The sequence below is a fragment of the Branchiostoma lanceolatum genome, chromosome 19 (genome assembly GCF_035083965.1).
Source record: "Branchiostoma lanceolatum isolate klBraLanc5 chromosome 19, klBraLanc5.hap2, whole genome shotgun sequence".
Lineage (NCBI taxonomy): Eukaryota > Metazoa > Chordata > Leptocardii > Amphioxiformes > Branchiostomatidae > Branchiostoma > Branchiostoma lanceolatum.
Genome location: NC_089740.1, coordinates 13,210,955 through 13,232,383, shown reverse-complemented (window position 1 = coordinate 13,232,383; position 21,429 = coordinate 13,210,955). Strand labels below are relative to the sequence as shown.

The 21,429-nt window shown below is 39.3% G+C and overlaps 1 protein-coding gene across 10 annotated transcripts in view; it reads right to left on the bottom strand.

Annotated features, from left to right (window-relative positions):
• Positions 1-21,429, bottom strand: part of LOC136426006 (CUGBP Elav-like family member 4) — a 322,997-nt gene that overhangs the window by 95,769 nt on the left and 205,799 nt on the right. For all 10 annotated transcript variants that reach the window (XM_066414929.1, XM_066414933.1, XM_066414928.1 and 7 more), the window contains exon 4: positions 10,247-10,304. In XM_066414929.1, coding sequence (XP_066271026.1) covers positions 10,247-10,304 — 58 coding nt within the window. The remainder of the gene's footprint in view (positions 1-10,246; positions 10,305-21,429) is intronic.

Here is a 21,429-nt window from a genome sequence, read left to right as displayed (position 1 = left end):
TTAAGGCTTTGAGATGTTAGGTGTTTTTCTCTTTTGAGGAAGCTACTGCAGGTATCTATCAGTCTTCCAAAATAATGTAGAGGTTTTGATATCAGGTTGTGAGGCGTCTGTTTGTGGTGCTGAAGTTATAGTGCTGCTTGAATACTGTCATGACCAGGCCAGTTTCTTAGAAATACAAGTTCTACATCTGTATTTTTTTGTTAAAATGCAAACCTTCCGAATAGAAATTTTGATGTAGGATAGCACTGTCCAAAGTGCTGAAGTTTTTGTTGCAATGTTTTTGCTGTCATAAACAACTTACAATGCTATACAATATAAATATAGAAATGTTTTGAAGATATTACAAACTCTGATGTCAGAAAAATTGCATATTTTACACTAGACATTTTTTTTACTTAAAAGTAATGCATCTGTCTAATTGTCTCAGAGCATCTTTTACAAGTCAAATTATCTGAATCACATCAATAAAGGAACTAGCCATGCAGCTAATAAAATCACAAACCCATCTGAAAGAAATTCCCTCAAGATGTATTCTCCCCAGTCAATTTTGAATGGAAGTGACACACAATTAAGAGCACTTCGTTCCCAGAAATTTATATTAAAAAGGTCTGGGAACATGTAATATGTGTTCCCTAATAGATTTGATGAAAAGGATCGATACAATATTTCTGGGCCGTAAAAACACATTTTCCAATTTAGTACGTGTAAAACTTACACATGCTGTACAAAAAAACCTTTCTAATAGATTTTTACATGGCTGTGGATTGTTTTATGCAAAAATTTACAAATTTTCATGTAACAACGAGGTGATATTCTAAAAAAAAGTTTGTTTAAAAAAAGATAATAAAATGTGATATAGGAAATATTTGGTTAACAAATGATTGAAAATGATATAACACACCATTGTGACAATATTCTAAAAAAAGTTTGAATAAAAATGATTTAAGAATATGATATAGTTAGAAGGAAGTATTTGCTTGACAAATGATTTAGAATAATACAGTCCTCTGGATTGCTTTATGCAAAAATTTACAAATTTTCATGTAACTTTATGAGGTGATATTCTAAAAAAAGTTTGTTCGAAAAATGATTTTAAAATATGGTATAGTTAGAAGGCAGTATTCGCTTGACAAATAATTAAGAATGAATTTCAATGATACAACACACCATTGTGTGACCAGCTCCCCTCAAGTATCATTGCTTTGTGAGTCTTCTGACATCTATACTGCCGTTACAGAAATAGATGCAAGTGAACACAATTAACTCAGCCTTGTGTGTCCATACAGCCTCTCCATGAAAAGGTGGTTCCTTTGTGCCTGTTGGAAATTAGCTTATACATTATCAATGACCGTTTTTAAAGCAATTAAGCCGGACAGAATGCGGTGGGTCTGTCAAATCCCAGTACAGTCTGGGGAGTCGAGACCTGGCGCCACGGCGGCATCTCGGCGGGATCCTCTTATCTTAGCCGAGGTGTTCCCTAAAGTTTAAATCCTAGCCAGATCTTCTCCGAGGGAGGATGAAATAAAGTTACCGTAAGTAATTTAAGATCCAGCCACTGGACGTACTTGGAATAAATCTCAGCTGGGAAGCCTTAGAGTCTGTTAGAGTAGTCTGGCCATATCCCAATGGTTCAATACAATATCATACTCTACCATCTCCATATGTCTGGGTCTGGCAACTATTCAAAATGTCAAACTACCACAATATTCTAACACACTTTGGTCCACTTAGAGAGTAAGATCGTTTCCTGCAAGCTGAAACAAAAATGTAACCTAGGTTTTATGTTGGTGTACTGTAAAACAAATTGCCTGTGTTGTTTTTTGGCTCAAGTCTGAAAGGGTTCATCATATTCTGAGTCCCCAATTAAAGTTAGGGCACAACTGTGAATTGAGTATTACAAACTCTGACCCTACTTTGTGTGGTAAATGCAGTATTCTGCCGGCTACTGTGTTTTATGTTTCCACATCCTTTATAGGATGATCCCGACGGTTCACCAGTGTATCAGTACTCTAACGCCCTGAAATGACACTGGCTCCGCGGCAGCTTACTCCTGGTTAAAACGCTTTTCAAGCCAAACGAACACGGACACTTGGCATACATTAGACCCCCAGACACAAATTGGAAGTGACCAACAAAAGGACAAACTTTCTCTGCAAGATGATGCGTTAAGCCATTGATGGGGGGTCTACGACTACCGCACGTCATAACAGGTTACAGCTCCCGGCGAACGAGATTTATCGTAAACGCTCTCGACAAGGAAAGATTAGAGAAAAGGCAGAATGTCTGGCGGGGAGATTGGTCTTGCGAAGTTGCCAAGGCCGGGAGTTTGCACCCCGGATTTCATTTACAGCAAGTCAGGATGGAAGGAGACGGGTCTATTCTTAACCACCCCCGAGAATTACAAACGACTTGAAGTCTACTCCCAACCTTTGGTCTGTTGGAGATCACACAGCTGAGACCATTTCTGAACTTCCAGCAGCCAGCGACCTCAAGGATAGGCTGGCAGACTGAGGAATGACTTTGGTAATCAGGTATGCATCCGCAAGTTTGAAAGGCCAGAGGTTGGGGAACTTCTCAAGTCTTCCTCACAAATCAAAGGAACAAGCGGAAAACCTACACATGTCTATTTGTGGAGTTGAAATAAAGTGAGTCTGCACAAAAGTATGGATACAGGATTGTACATCATACAAGAGTAGAACTTTTCAATCAAATAAAATAGCAAGTAATCTTGTCCTATGTATACATCAAAATGATGCCAATTTTAAGGGCAGATTTATAAGCTTAACAGCTTTTAGGCAATACACAAATGTCAAACAACAGTCAAAAGTTCATCTGTGTTGGTAAAACTCATTTTGCTCAATCCTTGACAAAGACTGGAGTTGATCAGTCACAAATTTGGGTAAGGCTATTTTTTGTGTTCAAAACTTGACAATTACAGTTTAACTTTCATCCAAAATGTCGCAAGAGTTCAATGTCCTTCAGCAAGTGCAGTAGCCAATCATATTCTGGAAGTTTCCCGACCCTGTACACTAGAACTTTTCAATAGAAGAAAATTTCAAACAATCTTGTCCTGTTTGTAGATCTATATATCAAAATGGTGCCAATTCTAAGAGCAAAATTATAAACTAAACCGCTTTTAGGCAAGCCAGTATAATGCACAAATGTCACACGAGTTCAATGTCATTCAGTAAGTGCAGTAGCCTATCATATTCTGGAAGTTTCCTGACCTTGTAGTCTAGAACTTTTCAATAGAAGAAAATTTCAAGCAATCTTGTCCTGTTTGTATATCAAAATGGTGCCAATTCTAAGCCTGAGGGCAAAATTATAAACCTAACCACTTTTAGACAAGCCAGTGTAATATCAAAATATCATACAAGTTCAATGTCATTCAGAAAGTGCAGTAACCTAAGATATTCCAGAAGTTTCCCGACCTTGAAGCGAGGCTGCGTGAACTGTTGGAGCTGTAATTGCAGCCTGGTAAGCCATGTCGAGCACTAGGGATCGGCAGCCAATTTCTCAACGTAATGACGGGTCTTATAAATGTACCATAATTCGGATTTACCTGGATTAGACCACAACCTTTGGGAGGTTATTCAGAATACAAATCAACTTTGGGGCAAGACGAAGCTCTCAGTTGAAGACCCGGACACATTGGTCGTACAATCCCTGGCTGACGGCATCCTTGGGATAGCTAAGTTTAATTCTAACTTATTTATTTATAACTCATTTCTTCACAAAATGTACATAAGGGCACACCCATTTAATTTTCTTGGTTAACAGATTTTTCTATTTATTTTAGCAAATAAAAAAATCATTAAAACAGAAGGCTGGGGTGAAAACTTGCACCTGACCCTGTTCACTCCCTGAAACTGTGTGCACCAAAGTACAAACTTTGCTCTGAGATTCTGTTTTCCTGTTGATTTTCCAATCTAGCATTTTTTTTAAATTCCGTTAACCAAGAAATTAAAATGGTGTGGCCTAAGCAGGGAGAGCACAACTGCATTTCCCCTGAATTGAGTACAGTTTGTGACATTGTTCATTAAAATACATCAATGCGCAAGATAGTTGTGCATATGTTGTACAAATTCAGCGTCTTGGTACCAAAAAAGTTGTCTTAGATCTTTGTGGGCATCTGGTTCTATCACAGCCTTTGTCAAAATGCTACAAAATTGAACAAAAGCCTTCAACAAATGTCAACTTGCTGTCAACCCACAAGCAAAGGTGGTGTAGTTCTAGTTGATAATCTTGTTTTGCAAAGGCAATAATGTTTGGAGCAATAAAGGTGTCCCTCGCTTAATTGGAGCAAATTATTGCATCCAGTATTTCTTTCCAGGGCTAAGTCATAAAAAATGTTTTGCTTTATTAAGCAATTTGATTGCAATCTATACTACCTAGATGCAAACGAGCAAAACATTTCCCAATAGATCGTCACACACGCTTTAAGTAATGATTTGAACTTGGGCTAACATATTTTAGTCTGGCCCAATGTGACGTGATTTTATTTTGTCAATGACTAGACATACTTTATCTACGTTTATAGCCATAGTCTGGACTATTAATCGACTCGAAGCTTAACTGTGAAGTGAAGTCCTTTATTGCGTAAAGCTGTTCTGTATATTTTCACTCTTAATACACAGAGGCTTAACGTTTATGAGACAGTAACTACATCACAACTTTCCTCTTCCCTTGATCTATCAAGCGAGAAGAATTGGGTCTATATATTACTATTTGTGATATTCCTGGGATTAACAGAGCAAGATCTTAATCCTGACCTGCTTGGAACCATGTGTAACTTATAAGTCTTACATAGAAAAATTTTTCAACCTAAGTTCACATAGAGGCATCCTGATGATAAAGTTTATCTTTAGTTCAACGTCAAGGCAGCAACACTTTTCAATCTTTTTGTTGGAGATAAGTTGAAGAAGTACTAAACAAAACAACGTTGAAAATTTATGTGCCACAAAATATCTTCACAATAAAGTTCCTCTTTGATTCAATGTGAAGGCAGCACCATGTTTCACACTTTTTTGTTGTGGAAAAGTTTAAAGTATGCAATATGTGTTCTTCAAAACACCTTGAAAATTCATGTGCCACAAATATCTTCACGATAAAGTTTCTCTTTAAATCAATGTCAAGACAGCAGCACCTTTCACTTTAATTTGTTGCGGAAAAGTTAAAAGTAGGAAATTTGTGTTCTTCAAAACAACCTTGAGGCTTTACGCGCCACGGAATAATGACGCACTGATGGCTCGAGACATTACAGCACCTCATTGAAGCCATACGTTGGCACCCCTCCCCCCTGATTAAGCTATTTCCCTTCCATTTGTTCCCGCGTCTCCTCCAGCTATCTCGGAACCGAATCTGCGACAACACGACACCAAATCATGGGCCAGGAGTAATTGTGGCTCTGCCCACCCACTTAACTCCACTCTCCGTGCATTCTAAGTGGCTGTTTTCAGGCGAGTCATGGAGCGGCCGCTTTATCTCGGCTTCTATCAGCGAGCCGCGAGAGAGGGGTGGGGATGTAATTGCCACGTCTCCACATTTATGCTCATCCTTTTGTCTTTCCACGGGAAGTTTTCAAAAACAAATAAAGTTACCGCAAGGGGAGCGACTACGATGAAATATCTGAAGAACAGGAATGTCATTTAAAGATGGACTTATAGCTTGCATCCTTGTTTTTTTACAAATCAGCACATAAAAGATGGTCAGAAGTATTCAACTTGTCTCGTCTAAACCTCGTTAAGCTATGACGTATGTTCCTTCTTTTGTTTTCAGCACGTCTACAACAACGTGAATCCTACTTCTTGCAAATTGCTCTTTGCCCTCTTCACCTGATCTACGTTCCTCTAGACTAAAGTAGATCCACAGGTAACACAGGTAAAGATATTGTCTAGGGCTACATCTAGGTCCTAAAGTGTCAAAACAGGGACACCCCAATGATCCTACAGCCCTATACTCCAACACCCGAACATTCCGACACCCCTATATGTTAGGGTGAGGGAAGGGGTTAGGGGGTGTTGGAACCTGGAGGGGTGAACATTGGGGTATAACTGCGAAAACTTGATACAGTCTTACAGTGCCCCCCTCCCCCCCGATGTTGACCCAAGCAATCCACTCAACCTTGAATCGGAATATTCATGCCGATGATCTGCAGTCTCATCACTGCGGCCCGTGATGGCCAGGAAAGGTTAGTCTCTCGCTTGCCGTCCTGCACGCGAGGAGGGAGCGAACAAAGGGCACGGAATAATTGCCCAACCTAGTCATCTTCCTGGCCCAACGTTTCCTAGAATCTTAAGTAGTGGTTTGTAACCCCGAGCACGGAGCTGCCACGGCTTATCAGAAAGGGTTGCCAAACTTCTGGCAGAACGATAACCTGCATGGCACCACTCATACAATCCGTGACAGCGACGTACTAGGTCAAACCTAGCCATCGGAAAGAGAAAAGGCAGGGAACATACTAAGTACATGGCACATCTTCTGACTGAAATCAAGGCAGCATTAGTGTGTGTGTGTGTAACTTGTAAGTGGTGGCTTAGCATTGGGATCTAGTGGCTGGTTGCAGAGTTGGGTCGTTTGACAAGTTCACGACATCAGATCACATGTCGGCACATTTGTTGGGTGAGAGCATCTTTCTTTGACCTTCAGTATCTTTTTCAAGGTCAGAGTTACCTTGTGGGGCTGAGGAATAATCTTTAAGTTTCAAGTTACAAAAACAGGGCCAGGATTTACAATTACTATGCAGCAGTTGGAATAGATACAAAAGAGACGAAATATTCGAAAACACTGAAGAAGAGTGATGGATGTCACTTGAAATAACCAGAAGCAATCTCTGCCTTTTTTAAATAAAGAAATCTTTTTTAAATAAAGAAATTTACCTGGATGTCTAGCCTTCATCGACATATTCAAAGTAATGTTAGTAAAATATAACACCTTCAAATGTTTTCCCATCTTTCAGATTGGTTTGGACATTAAAGCTTTAGGGTTGCTGTCCTACATATATGCCATACAAAGCAATAAGCAAAGGAAGCTCAACCTCTTTATGCAGGATGGTTTATTCCAAACCATTCAGGTCCCTTGACACTTTTGTCCTTAATGTGTAAGTCCCAGAATTTTGATTGCGGTATTAGATCCAAAGACAATAATTCATTTGACCGACACAAATTGAGGGTGATTGTTTGCAATGTATGCGGTGTAATGACGGAAATGCAGATCCGACGAGAAATTTTGTCGTACCGCCGCGGCCTAAGCAGAGATTCCGAACTCCGGTCACGCCACGTCGTATCCCCATCAAAGTTTGCGATTATATCCAACCCACAGTTCACGACCGAGGCAACTTCCGGGGCACTCCACCTCCAAACACCTCATTTCCAGAATGCTAAGCAGGACTTTCCAACCCCGGTCACGGAATTCCCTTTGCCCTATTGTAGAGGTCATCCAACTTTGCGAAAGTAAGGTAAATTGTTTTCAACCTCTTCGCTTGACTTGGCAATCGGAAGGTCACCTGTTGAATTTCGGAGCGGAGATTTCGGGGATCGATCGTAGATTGCTTGTCATATCTGTAGAGCATCGATTGTAAGGTCTTTGTGACGGGCCCTCAAACAAATAGCAGGTCTGGCCTCTACACATCCGCGAGCTTTGACCTCAATTCCAGAAGCCATCTTATCCAAAACTTGCAAGGACGAAGCTTGAAACGCAGGTCCTGTTAAGTTCGCACTACATAATGGCTGGACAAAGTTTCCAAGAAAGAAGCAATTTTGTCTTTCACCATGGAAGAGAAGGGTGCGCACTTGACAAGCAATCTCTTATCAGGAAGGCATCAACATAAGACGTGACCCTCCCCCAAAGCCCAAACAGATTGGTTGTAATTTGGATCTCGTAACCGAGAGCCTTTTGAACACACCTCAAAGGCTCCTCGTAAGGCCTGCCAAATGGAAGTCGGCTCAAAGCAATGATGAGACGACCAAGTTAAAAGGTGCTTTTTTGAATTATCTGATGCAGCACACTTCAAAATACTATCCTCCCTAATCCGGACATATTGGATCTGATTTTAACATCACACTCGGTGGATGCAGCTCCACTGAAGGACCCTCTTCTCAACAACTGGGCGCATGTGATGCATACCGACACTTACAGTTGAAAGCTTTTACTGCCCTAAGAAGCCTGTCTACACATGGAAAGGTTTGGCTGAGAATGGAAAGAACTAGGGCTTAGGTTTAGCTCAAAATAGCTCTCACAAATCTAGACAAAGATCACAGTTTGCAACAAAGATCAGAGTTCGCAGCATGAAACATGACCTTTCAAAGACCAAACATACACTTTTTTTCCAGAGAGGAAGGAGAGCAAAGAGAACAGCCAACACAAACTGAAAAAGGCTGTTCCATGCATTGCCATGCTACCCACCGAAAACGTTCAAAACTTCTCCTTCTAAAAAGAAAGATGATTCTAACTTACTTTTCACCAATGACGCTCGTTTTTACAGTACTCTTCAATGAAATATTATCAGCAAAACTAGCATAATAAAGTTGCTAGTTGTTGGGTCACAAATACAATGAACAATTTACAATTCAGCAAAGAACTTTCACTTCAAAGCCTTTCTCACTTAGCAAATTGCTTACACAACAGCCCAAGTGTTTAATTGCATTAAGCCCTAAAAACACCTTTTACCGAATATAAAATTGGCTTTAAACAAAATATACAGCATATATGAGCATAATAGGGTTATTCAAGTAGATTTCCCGCCTTTTAATGAAAACACTTCGCTCCTCCAAGCGCAAAGTAATTGTTAAATGGAGGTGCCTCAGATCATTTTGTACGTTGAATGGGGAGGCAATGGGAGAGTAGTAATGCTTTTAGCAAGGCTTCCAGCCACTAATAGCAGTAGATGGGGCACTGATGGCATCTGATTGAGTTGCAATGACAGACTTATACCACCTGCTTCCTCCCTGCTACATGAAGATGCTAATCAGGTCATCTTTCAAGGGTACACGTGTACATGTACCTGTCGGCAAAGGGCTCGTAACTTTGTCACTTGTTGGGTGCTCCTCGTCTAAAGTTATTGCAAGGCTTTATTGTAATTGATCTAACTTTATTTCCTGATCAAATTAAAAGTGATGGCTTGTATGATGCCCTTTATGGGCGTGTTTTAATCAAAACGTATTAAGGAGATTTCTTTTACAGCAGCAAATTTACACTGTCTGAAATGTGTATAAAATGTAACAGTCTTGCCTTTTAAGTACTACATTTCTGTTTCAAAACAGATAAAAACATTCTATGTTGTATGAGTCTGTCATAAATTCCCCTATAACACATCGCAAGAGTAGTGCAGAAGATTTAGTATATCAAATTATGTTAAGAAAACCCACAACAACACATTCAGTTATGAAGCTGGCTGTAAAAATTTATTTTGGAACAGAATCATGTGTTATGTTGTACCTGGTGTCTTCTGAGCAATGTCTTTGCAACATGAGGTGTGATAAAAATGCCACAACTCACCTCTACACCTACCTGTTCACAGTGGTTACACACACAACCATGCACCACGACACAATGCATGCTGGGTAGTTGTTGTCATGACGACACACCACCACACGACACGTGTCACTTCACCATGTCAAGACTATAGACTTCAATGTTGGGTTAGTTGGTTAGTTAGTTAGTTAACTAACCGGCAACTTATAGGAAAGTTGCATGCATTTGTACGTGTACATGAATACATGTGACAATGTTAACATTTCGACATGATGTTCAAAATCATTCTTAACTCTATTTCGTTTACCATAGAGCATGTGGTACATTGCAAATGTGCTAACAAGCAGTTTCTGTCTTATCAAATTCAATTGTTTGAACAATCAACATTGATTGTACACAAGCCATCAAGGTAGAATAAAGGCTTTGAATTGACTTGACTTTGACATCTAGAAGTACAATTTGATCCAGTATGACTTTGTAGTAGCCGCCTTTCACAGTAAGTCATTATGTCTCACTTGTGATCATGAGAAAGGCTAGCGCAATGCTCGATGGTAAAGGAAAAGCACAGTCCCTCACAGACCACAATAAGTATGGAGAACCCATGCAGCCTAGATTAAAATATATACTCCACCGGTCAACCACTACCACCCCATCACCCTACCATGATCCTTTACCTCTTTTACTTGCAGGAGGTACCATTTCAGGGCGCGGGGGTGCAGGGCAGGGACTGTGCTGAATAAAAACCAAGGAGGAAACCACATGAAGCGACACTTACTCGTCTTACCTCCCCGCGACTCGCTGTCGGCTGGTTTCACCTGGATCGGACGGTTCATCTGCACAGGGCACAAAAATGACCTTCATTACTCTTTGTGAATTAAAGGCGTAATCTTTGTCTGTAGGAAATCTGTGATGCATAAAATGGGCGACTTTAGTAAGAGGAAGGTTGTCTTACTTTGTAAGAAGAGTTACTTGATAATTGATGCTGGTATTACATATTGAGAAATAGCAAAAAAATTCAGTAAAGAATTGAAAAAGTCTGGATATCTTCCAATATCTCTTTGTGAATCAAAGTCATAATCTTGGAAGTCTGTGATGCACAAAATGGGCGACTTTAGAAAGGAGAAGGTTTTCTGACTTTGTAAGAAGCGTTATTTGGAAATTAATGCTGGTATAACATTGGGAAATAGCAATATAGCTTACGACAAAAGGTAGTTGTAGTTGTTGTTAATTTCAGTAAATATATTCAAAATGTTTTTTTACCATACCTATCATGGCTCACACATTTTGACGGTACACTATTAATCATTATCATACATTAAGTATAGCATGTGTTGCATTTGGAATCTTAGATGTCATCAGTCTATAGTTTGACAAGACTATATATATATGTATACAGTCAAACATGTACAAGTCACCACCTTTAGATAAGGTCTATATCAAATCATCAAATCAAACTTTATTGCACAACAAATGTAACAGGTACAATGTATGGCAAGTTCGTAGGTAGTACAAAATATCAAGACATGTCTTTGCTTATTTACAATGCTAATGAATTCTACAAAACTATGACAACATTTTGGTGACCCTTAAGATAAATATTCCCATTGATGCAAGCATTAAGAATCCTGTCTAGAGTGACCACCTGTCCACATGTAGACTACTGTCTATTCCTCCCCTGAGTGGTCTTCCTTAGCACTTTTGTCCATATACAGCATAACCAAAGTAGGTTAGCCATACCGCATTCAAACCACGTGACCAGTGGGTCTCCGGTCGGCAAACATCAAAGCACCTCAGAATTGGAGGATAATTCCTTCTGAAGGGTACCAGAGCCCCCGAGCACTTTGTGTGATGGGGATGGATTAAACATCTCTGACTTCTTTGTCAAGGAGAGTCCGGATTCACGGCCGTTTATATCAAAGTTAACCAGGAATCTTATGGGAACCTGGCTACAAAATAAGCCAGTACTTTCATCTCTCTCTGGATTCTTAATCCTAAAGACCGCTACTTTTCTTCCAGAGTTTATTGCAAATTGAAAACGATTAGAGTGGATGATAGGGTGAAGCAATGAAACTATGTTCACAAAACTGCAGCTAATTCTACTTTTTGAACTGAAAGTTTAAGGCACTAGTAAAGTATTACAGGAAATGTTCCTGGCTCAAACAGAAGCAACCAGTAATCCATGATAACGAAAAAAGTTGTCTTGCAGAGATGTTATACTCAAGTTTTAAGTTTTGACGGTTTCTTGAATTTTGACAGGGCTTCCTCTTTTTCTAGCTAGATGCAGAATTAATGCTTACAATATGCAGTAAAACATGGGAAATGTACAGGCTTAGGGTTGGATCAAAGGTAAATATTATCCATCCACCATACTAAAATTTTATGAAACAGCAATATGCAACTGCAGAATTTAAAGTAAATTACATACACAATGACGCTTGTCAAAGGAAGCTTGGCCTTTCATGTTAAAGAAAATGTTAGTACTTTGGTCTTTAACTCTTTGTTTCCAGATAGAGTAGACTGCACTTTTGGCACCACAATGCTTCTAAACACAATCCTGTTACAGACAGTTAATCCTTGGCCGTTGTAACAGTTCCTATATTGGTGCTATTGAAGTCTAAAACCCAGAGGATGCTCTCAGGAACAGGAAAATCAAATATAATAATTGCATCAATAGCCAGACTCTGGCCGGCCCACATGGCCTAGTTCCCATACCTATCTGCCATAGCAGCCACTCCACAGATCCATATAATATTGAACATAATATGATTTGGTCTCCCCAATGGTGCTCTTTGATGAATACATGGTGGTAACATTTCATGCATTTTGAATCCATCTTCCCACCGAGAATAACGGAAACAATGGCAGACGAGTCGTTGTGTCTATCGCCGTGAACACCTTGGTCAATAACCGCACCGATTTTTCATAATTACATCTAAACCCCTTCCCAGATAATGTAATCTACACTTAAAAACTTCAATTATTACTGATTATTGGACTTTAAATGAAATGCTCGCGCTTCATGGGAATACAGAATACCAGGCAACACAATTTACTTCGATCTAGGCCAGATTTTCGAGTCAACTATGTTTCAGCGGGGTCTACATTCTTGAACCTCGTTTGTACATAGTAAACAGGACGGTGACCAAGAGACAAATTAGAAGGTACTATCAAAAACTGCAAGTGGAAAATTATTCACATTGAATATTTTATTCTGTTTAATATAAAACGATTCATAGAAAAGTTTTGTTTTTGCTTTAAATAAAAACAGACTTGCCATGGAAAATTGGAATCATACATAAGTTTCAGTTTCGTGACAAAGGAATATTATAGAAGGTACTGATTTAGATTAATATTTGAGAAGATATGAGAAGACTTCAAAACAATGCGAAAGCCTACTTTTCCCTTTTACTGTATATTATGTCTCCGCTTTAGTTTCATGGTTGCTGTAATACATTGCTCTGAAATGTTTGCTTCATAATTGTCTGTGTTGGTGCTGTCAAGTGCGTTGTCTGGTATAAAATCAGTAAGGTGTCCTCAGCAAAAGGGCAAACCTTACAACAAGCAAAGGTAAAGGTAATTCATTTATCTGCTCCAAGGCCAAGGTTATTCTTAAGTCTATAAATATCCCTCCCACCCCATAACACTATCACGCAGTATCCCGCAAATCTGCAAGTAATGTACAAAAGTGGGGCATCAATTTGGCCGATCCATTCCAACGTGTGACTTTTCTGCATCTTTCCCCATCCAGGGTGCTGATTGGTTCATATCTGCAGCTTCCCTGCCCATTTTCTTGATAGTGTGGGGGAGAAATTTGTAGGAAATTGATGGCGGTCCCATTGCACTGCCGCATAATGGTGGACAGTGAGTTTACAGGTCAATTTTCGACGTGGCTCATTCGGGCAACAGGTCTCCCATGTGTGCTACATGTCCCTGCCAAATTAAGTTACCATTTCCCCCTGTTGCCGAGTCCAATTCAGTCCGGTAATGGTGGCCTTGGAGGGGGGATAATCGGAGCCTACAGCAATTGCCCCAGAAGGGCTAACGACAGTCAACTGCATCAGTATTTCCATCCGCTGATGACGAAATCCATTTCAATCATGCCAACTGTGCCAAATTGAACTGCATTATTTGACAACATCTAGAATGCCAGGGGTATAAAAATAAACCCATTCTTATCTCATTTGGTCACTAACTTGATTAATCAGCTGTAAACCTTTGGTTTCTAACCAAAGTTCATCTTTGTAAAACAACACATAATGCGGTTATGCATGGATTACTATTCCTCCAGAGTTGGAAACCTTATTTGAACCTTGTCCTACATTTGCAGTGTTTCTTTTCAGTGCAGTTTACTTCCTGTCTGAGGCATGGTGACTATCAATCCAAAGTCACAATCATTAAGTCACAAATCCACCATGAAGACTCGCAGTAACTCTTGCTTTTACAGTGCAAAACAGCAATAATTTCAGTGCTACGGACAGTTCTAACATACAACATGCAACCAAAGCCATTCCTATGCTAGATCTTAATTGGAAAGTATCTATGATAAGGTATAGAGTTGCTGAATGTAAGATTGATGTACTAATTGTACTACATTTTTTGGGGGCAATGCGACGCAAAAGTTTGGTATTATGTAGAACCGCAGAATCAAAATCAGGGAGTGGATGATCCGACAGAACTTGCACAAGTGGGAAATCTAAGTGCTATGAAGTAAATATGTAAGGATATTATGAACTAGTGACCATCCCTACATAAGGACCACCTGGCCTTTGATATACAGTCAAGTAACCACAAGTAACCACCTCTGCATAATGATCACTTAGCCAATGTGGCCATTTTTTTAATCTCTTAGATAATTTTTCCCATGGACACAAGCATCAGAATAACTTACCTAAAAATGATGAAGAGACATCAAGCTATCATGATAGTGGACGAAATATATAAAGGGTGGGCTACGAGACCAGTTTTTTTCAGGTATCTCCTCCAAGTGATTCTTGTTCATAATCAGATTTACTGTTAACTCGTGCATGTTACAACCGGATATCATGGAAATTATCTACATTTTTATGTATTTTTGTCAGAAGTTTGCAACATGATCCTCGGTTATGACAAAGTGTAAAAGTCTTCTCCCTGGGCCATATCAATTTCATTTGTTGCTTCTCGGATTTTAAGAAAATAAAGTTAATTTAAATATTACCATGAGTCTGAGGGCTGTACCTTGGTGCAAACAGTTTCAGGGAGTGATTATACACATAGTATGGTGCAAGTTTTCTTTCCAGCTTTCCGTTTTCATCTTATCTGCTAGCTAATTTTACTTCAAAATGTCTGAGAAACAGGAAAATGAATTGGTGTGGCCTTGGGGTATATAAAAGTAAGAGCGACTTAATTGTGCCATAGACGAAATGGCTATGTGAAGATGACATCCACTTTGACGACCATGAATGGCAAGTAGTCGGTCATCGTAACATAGTGACAGCAACATTTGTTAGATCTGACCCCGCGGCATCCCACCATGACCATGTTTAAACAAGCTATCACCCCAATTACCCCCGGATATGGCATGGATACTGAAGGCGATGATTTCTGGATCTTACTGGTGCGACGGTTATGGTCTGCGTTTTGCAGATTTCAACTGAAGAAGATGCAGTGTCATAGTGTATAAGCCGCACGTTTTTCGGCATTCTCAACAAGTCGTTTTTCTATCCTAACATCTCTTTACCATCTTGAATTCTATCTTAACTTGTGACTAGGTCCAATGCTGTGTCAATGTGACTTAACAGATTTCAAATAAAACACATGATATCCAAAAAAAGGTAAAATTTAAAGAAAAATGATATCTATGGCTGAAACATATATTTTTTCTACTTTGCTAAATTTTAGGAAACACAAAGACACATGTAGGAATCTCACCCTCTGTTTCTATGAGATATTGTACAAATCGATCCACTATTAAATCTTGAAAACAAATAGAGGATGTGAGACACACAGCCCAAATGGCCATATATCTCCAATTCCACTTACTGGAACAAATTGTTCTCCCCCAAATTTCATGGCTACTTTGATTTATTCCCATGTTTCCATCCATATCTGGACACATAATTTCCTTTTTACGACCTGCCATGATCCCGGATTTCGGCCTAATGTCTGAAATATGGAGATTTTCCATTTTTTTACAGATCGCAATTCCATTTGCCCCTCGGATTCACCCCCATACTACATCCCATTATAGGAAATATATTGCTCTATTTTTGGGATGCATTTTGCGGTAGTTCCATGTCATAAGGTCGAGGTATTGGCCATTTGCTACTCTAACAAATGCAACACATAACCGCGCTTCAAAATGGGGCAAATATATTTGCTTTTCCATATAGATTTGAAGCCCAATTTCTTACCAAGCCATCTGTAATTGCTATGAGACCTGGCACCCCAACTGGAACAGGCACCAGGGATTTTACACATTCGACCACATAATATATAAGAAAGATATTTGTACTTTACCCCTAAACTATATTTACTAACTACAGTCCGTCAGCAAAGTTTTATGACTGTTTAAGATGACATCATGAACTGAAGAATGGGTCAAAAATATTGCATAAGATTTCATCTGAAAGTAAGAAAATCATTCGCAATGTTCTAGAGACGCATGTTGGAAGATGAACTACTCAACTATCTATCTTTAATAATACAGCAGTTGGAACACAAAACTATTTTCTATGTAGTTAAGAATGATTGCTTTGTCGTGATTAATAAGACATGTGATCTAACACAATGATTTGCAGGCGTATCTATGTGGTCAAGCATCAAATGAAGTAACTTGAGTCGTCCGAAGCTCCTAGATGTATTCCCCCCTAAACGCATTGGGTGCCCCAGTTTGGTAAGGCCTATTTACAAAGACATATTGGGCCATTTTGAGGATGATACTTTTATGATAACAAAGGACCCACAGGTCGGCCAATGGGCCGGTTTAGTGTAATAACAAATGTAACGGGGCCTGGCACTACAAATGGCTTGGATGCGTCAAGGTGAACATAATGTATAACACTTTCATATCCTGAATGGCAAAGGGGGTTCTTGATATTCAAATCCGTTCCTGCGGATTTATCATCTTCTCTTTAACACCGCGTGTCGGTGTAACTGTCACTACATTGTGAATATATAAATACGGCCCCCCTCCCAACTCACACACTATGAAAGTTCATCACTTCTAGCTGACAAAGAAATTTATCACCAAAGTCTCCAATATGCACGCTGAGGCCTTCATCTACAGTGAACTCTTTTAACCCACCCCCTGCCGCCTCACCCCATAACCAACACAAATTTGATGCCAAACGGTTACTTTAGCTGGCCGAAGGTTAATGAATGCTGAGTTTCTATATATCGTAGCTGTTTCATCCCTCACTCATGTAAGACTCTCGAGGGCACTGATTCGCCACCGCCGACCCAACCCTTTAATAATGTCTTAATGTACACTAAGTGCTGTTTGGAGATGTTGTAATATGAATGGTGCTAGCGGCCCTCCCCGTCATTCTGCCAGAAAAGCATATAGCCAGGTGTATAATGGAAGCAATAATAAAGATTTCCAAGGATGCCAAAATTTCACACATGGGGTGGTGTGAGGCAGGCCGGGTCAAAGCGCCTTTATGTTGGAAGACCTTCTTTCTGGGCTCACACTGATGCGTATTGATTTTGTAAATTTTATGTCAAGACTTCAAAGCCCGGGGTCTTTGGGAAAATCTCTGCAAATGGAATGCCTATTTATTTGAGTCAACATCATATAGACAGATTCTGCTGGACTCTGATCAAAGTTGTAGGTAATAAATACGGAAGAAGAGCTATCGATTGAGGCAGGGACGGGAATCAGGCAATCTGAAAAAGTTTCCTGCCATCGTGGCAAAAGTTTCCACCGCGTGAATTTTCCTCCACTTTGAAACGAAATACATCAACCTAACATTATACATTAGATTGTCTATGTGCATTTGAGATCAGATAACCACTAAATATATCTAACTTCTTGTCAATTGTCACTGTCTCTGCTAAGCTTTGAAAGTGATTTATATTAGCAGTGCGGAAACAGCTCTGGGGGCTCAGACTTCGCTATGTAAATTAAGACAAATGTTCCAAGTTACCATCTATATTACAAGATATATTACGCAGTATAGGATAATGTATCAAGCATTTAGTTATGTTGGACCTGTGAGTAACCATACATATTAAGTCACAAATCCACCATGAAGACTTTTATAAGTACACAGTAACTCTTGCTATTACAGTGCAGAACAGCAATAATTTCAGCACCCGGACAGTTCCAACACACAGCATACAATCACAGACACACATATGCTACATCATGATGGGAAAATAGCTATGATAACGTATAGAGTTGCTGATATATGAATGATGTGTTAAAGAATCACTTCTCAAAGTTCTGGAAAACTACATTCTGCATGAATAATAAGCACAGTCAAACCTAAGTATTTGTACCGGTAGGGCTAATATATAGCAAGCATATGTATTTGGCAATGAATTTTTTGTATGACGACTTTTTGAGAAATATGATAACTTTTCTTTCAAAACCACTATGATATACTTCATAGGGCTTTGGCACCTATTTTTCCCTCCCTTTCACATTGTGATAAAGAAATAAAGATATACATAACTTATTTATTTCCAAATCTTAGTATTAAACTTGGATCTACCATGATAAGAAATAGAAATCTTTGATACTTTCAAACACAAACAGTCTTCAAAATGTCACAGAAAGCTCTATTCATCTGATAACGCAGTTACAGTATCTTAATGACATAACTGTAATAATGCGTGGCTAAAATATCGATAGCCAAATCCATTTTCCTCACTCCACAAAAACTTCTCCTCGTCTCATCGAAACAATCACGTCTAGCGGATTACAGAATCGTCCAGACAGATTTCCGAGTTATGGAAACATGACAGCCATAATCAAAACGCCATTGATTTAAGCTGAGTGACCTTCCCCTGACTTTGGAAGCATGATTGGCACAATCCAACGGTCACTACTGACCTCTGATGTCAAGGGGTGGTCAAGTGTGTGAAATATTTGTCCACCAGATTGCTAGGTCGGTCAGTGATTTATTACGCTCATGAATCCTGATTTCGAAATTCACAAACCGTCATGCGTAACCTGTCAAGACCAGAAATCTTTACCCAACACTATCATGATGTTTTTTTAAGGGTTTTGACTATTTACTGGAATACACTGGAATATACATGAAGGAGGATGAAATCCAACAAAATACAGTATACTTCCGAAAATAATTTCATCAGGTTGGTAGAATAAAGGGTATATAGGAGATTCTTTTTACAGAAAAATAATCTCCTATACACCAAAATACAATATACTTTGATGAGTTAACAACACAGATTGCTATGTTTTGGCAAAAAGTAATGTATAATGTTTTTATATAGCCCTAGGAACAAGACAAATCACTGGATAATATTATGCAATCCCAGCCTGTTGCCATCTTTATTTTTTTACAGAATAAAATGTTTCTATGTGGGTCTTAGTAATTAGCAGAAAACAACTTATAACATCCTAACCTTAACTCATCAAAGTATACTGTATTTCTGTAGATTTCACCCTTTTTTCTGTGTATTTCGTGTATAGTCACACCAGTTTTCAATGCCCCCCCTCCCCCATTTGGGTACAGGAATAAGATAAGTAATTCTGACGTTACCATCACTGCAGTGGACACATTAGATATGGGTCAGCTGAGTTGACCACCTAATACTCAGACGTGGAGGAAAGCTCTGCATCTAAAGCTCGGCGGTGCTACAGTCTTAATTACTAAAAAGCCAAACTATTTTTCAGACTCTTTCAAGCAAGACGGGCCGTGAATGGATCAATCTCTTCCAAATGATTCTGAACGCACGTGAAGAAGTTATTATAACAGTAAAAGATGACTATGAACACTATTATTGAGATTACTTGGAATAGAGCACCAACAAGTTATATATGCTTACACTTCCGATGGCTTAGGTTTCCAATCATCAGTAGCACAGGTGTATTTGAGAACATGTATTTCCAAGAATTCTCGTAAACGGAGATGTATCCAGAAAGCAGTGTGGTGTTATAGTATGTTATGGACAGTACATTAGAGGCCTTTGCTTATGTTTTCAACCAACATTAGTACTTGAAAAAAACAACTATTTCCAACAATTCTTGTAAACAGAGATATAATGAGCAGTCATGTTGTAGATAGTAGATTCAAAACTTTTACCTTTCTAACCAACAACAGCATTTGAATACATCCTAGAACTGTACAGTTGTTAACATGGATACTCAGAAAAACTGTTATGTTGCAGTATGTTATATCTTGACCTGGAGTTCCAAGAATAGAGCACCAACAAGTTATAAATCCGAAGGCTTAAGCTTCCAACCAATAAAGGTGTTTAAAAACATCTACATGTATTTTCCTAGAATAATTGTGAACAGGCACCAACAAGTTATTATGCTTCCAACCAACAAGAGTGTTTAAAAACATCTAGTAAACAACGCATTTCCCTAGAATTATTGTAAACAGGGACATGCAGAAAGCAGTCGTGATGTTGCAGAGTGTTGTATGACCTGCAGTTCCAAGATTAGAGCACCAACAAGTTATGTATCCGAAGGCTTATGCTTCCAGTCAACAACATATATGTATTTCTTAGAATTCTTAGTAAACAGGAACATGCAGACTGTGATGTTGCAGTATGTTGTATCTTGACCTAGAGTTCCAAGAATAGAGCACCAACAAGTTATTTATCCAAAGGCTGAAGTATTTGATGTATTTCCTACAAATAAACAAGGATATGCAGAAAGCAGTGATGTTGCAGTGTGTTGTATCTTGACCTAGAGTCCCAAAAATAGAGCACCAACAAGTTATATATCTGAAGGCTTATGCTTCCAACTGACAACAACATTTAACAACATCTACATGACTAGAACTCTTAGTAAACAAGGTTATGCAGAAAGCAGTGATGTTGCAGTGTGTTGTATCCTGACCTGGTGTTCTAAGAATAGAGCCCAGTCCATCTAAGTCTGATGGATTAGAAACCGAGCAATCTACAACCAAATGACCAGTCTGGGGCCGGGCAATCAGGGTAGTCTTCCAGGGCAGGGTATCGCGAAACGATTCATCAACCGAGGAGGGAACCAGTCCGTGTGTTTTTGGCATCCTTATCAGTAGAGTCGCAGACCCCGTTTTGAAATAGACAGATTACGGCAACAAAATTGGGTATTAGTAGGAGCAGCAAGCGCAAAGAGTGTATCTAAGTTGGCACGGGGGTCGGATTGATGACCGGGGATCACTACACGATAACAGATTATCTGCAGCGGGAAGCAAATGGAGATAGTTAGAGGTAGATTACTCGTTTGATAGTTTATTTGGGATTGTAGACTTTTGTATCACCCACCTTTGATTTCAGACGGAGGAAAATTAACCTTAAAGTGAACCATATGCAATGGATAACCTGTCTACTATATCAAGATTTCCACATGGTATAAACCGTAAGCATTTCTCAGGTTTGTCTGACACAGAATTCTTTCCAACGTTGAGCTTAGGTGCAAGGCAGAATTTTGCAATTGCACAAAATTGCAGCTTTGAAAAGTCTTTGTTTGTTTGAACCTTTGTTTATTCATGATAAGCTCAAATTGGCACGCAGGCCGCTTTTCCTTGAGGTCATGAGGGAAGAGGTAAGGGTCAGATACAATATAACAGAGATACACAGTCATTTGAGTCCTAATAACTCTAATCTGACAAATTCACATGCAAAATTCCTTTCAGCTGCTGCTCACAAGAGTACCAGACTCTGAACAAAGACAATAAACTACAATATCAAGACTGCTGCCCCCCTCCCCCAAGCTCTGTATTGAAGCAGCACAAGGACTGCGCAAGTTGTTGATTCAAGTTTGTAGCTGTAATAAGCACCCAAAGGCCATGGCCAGTC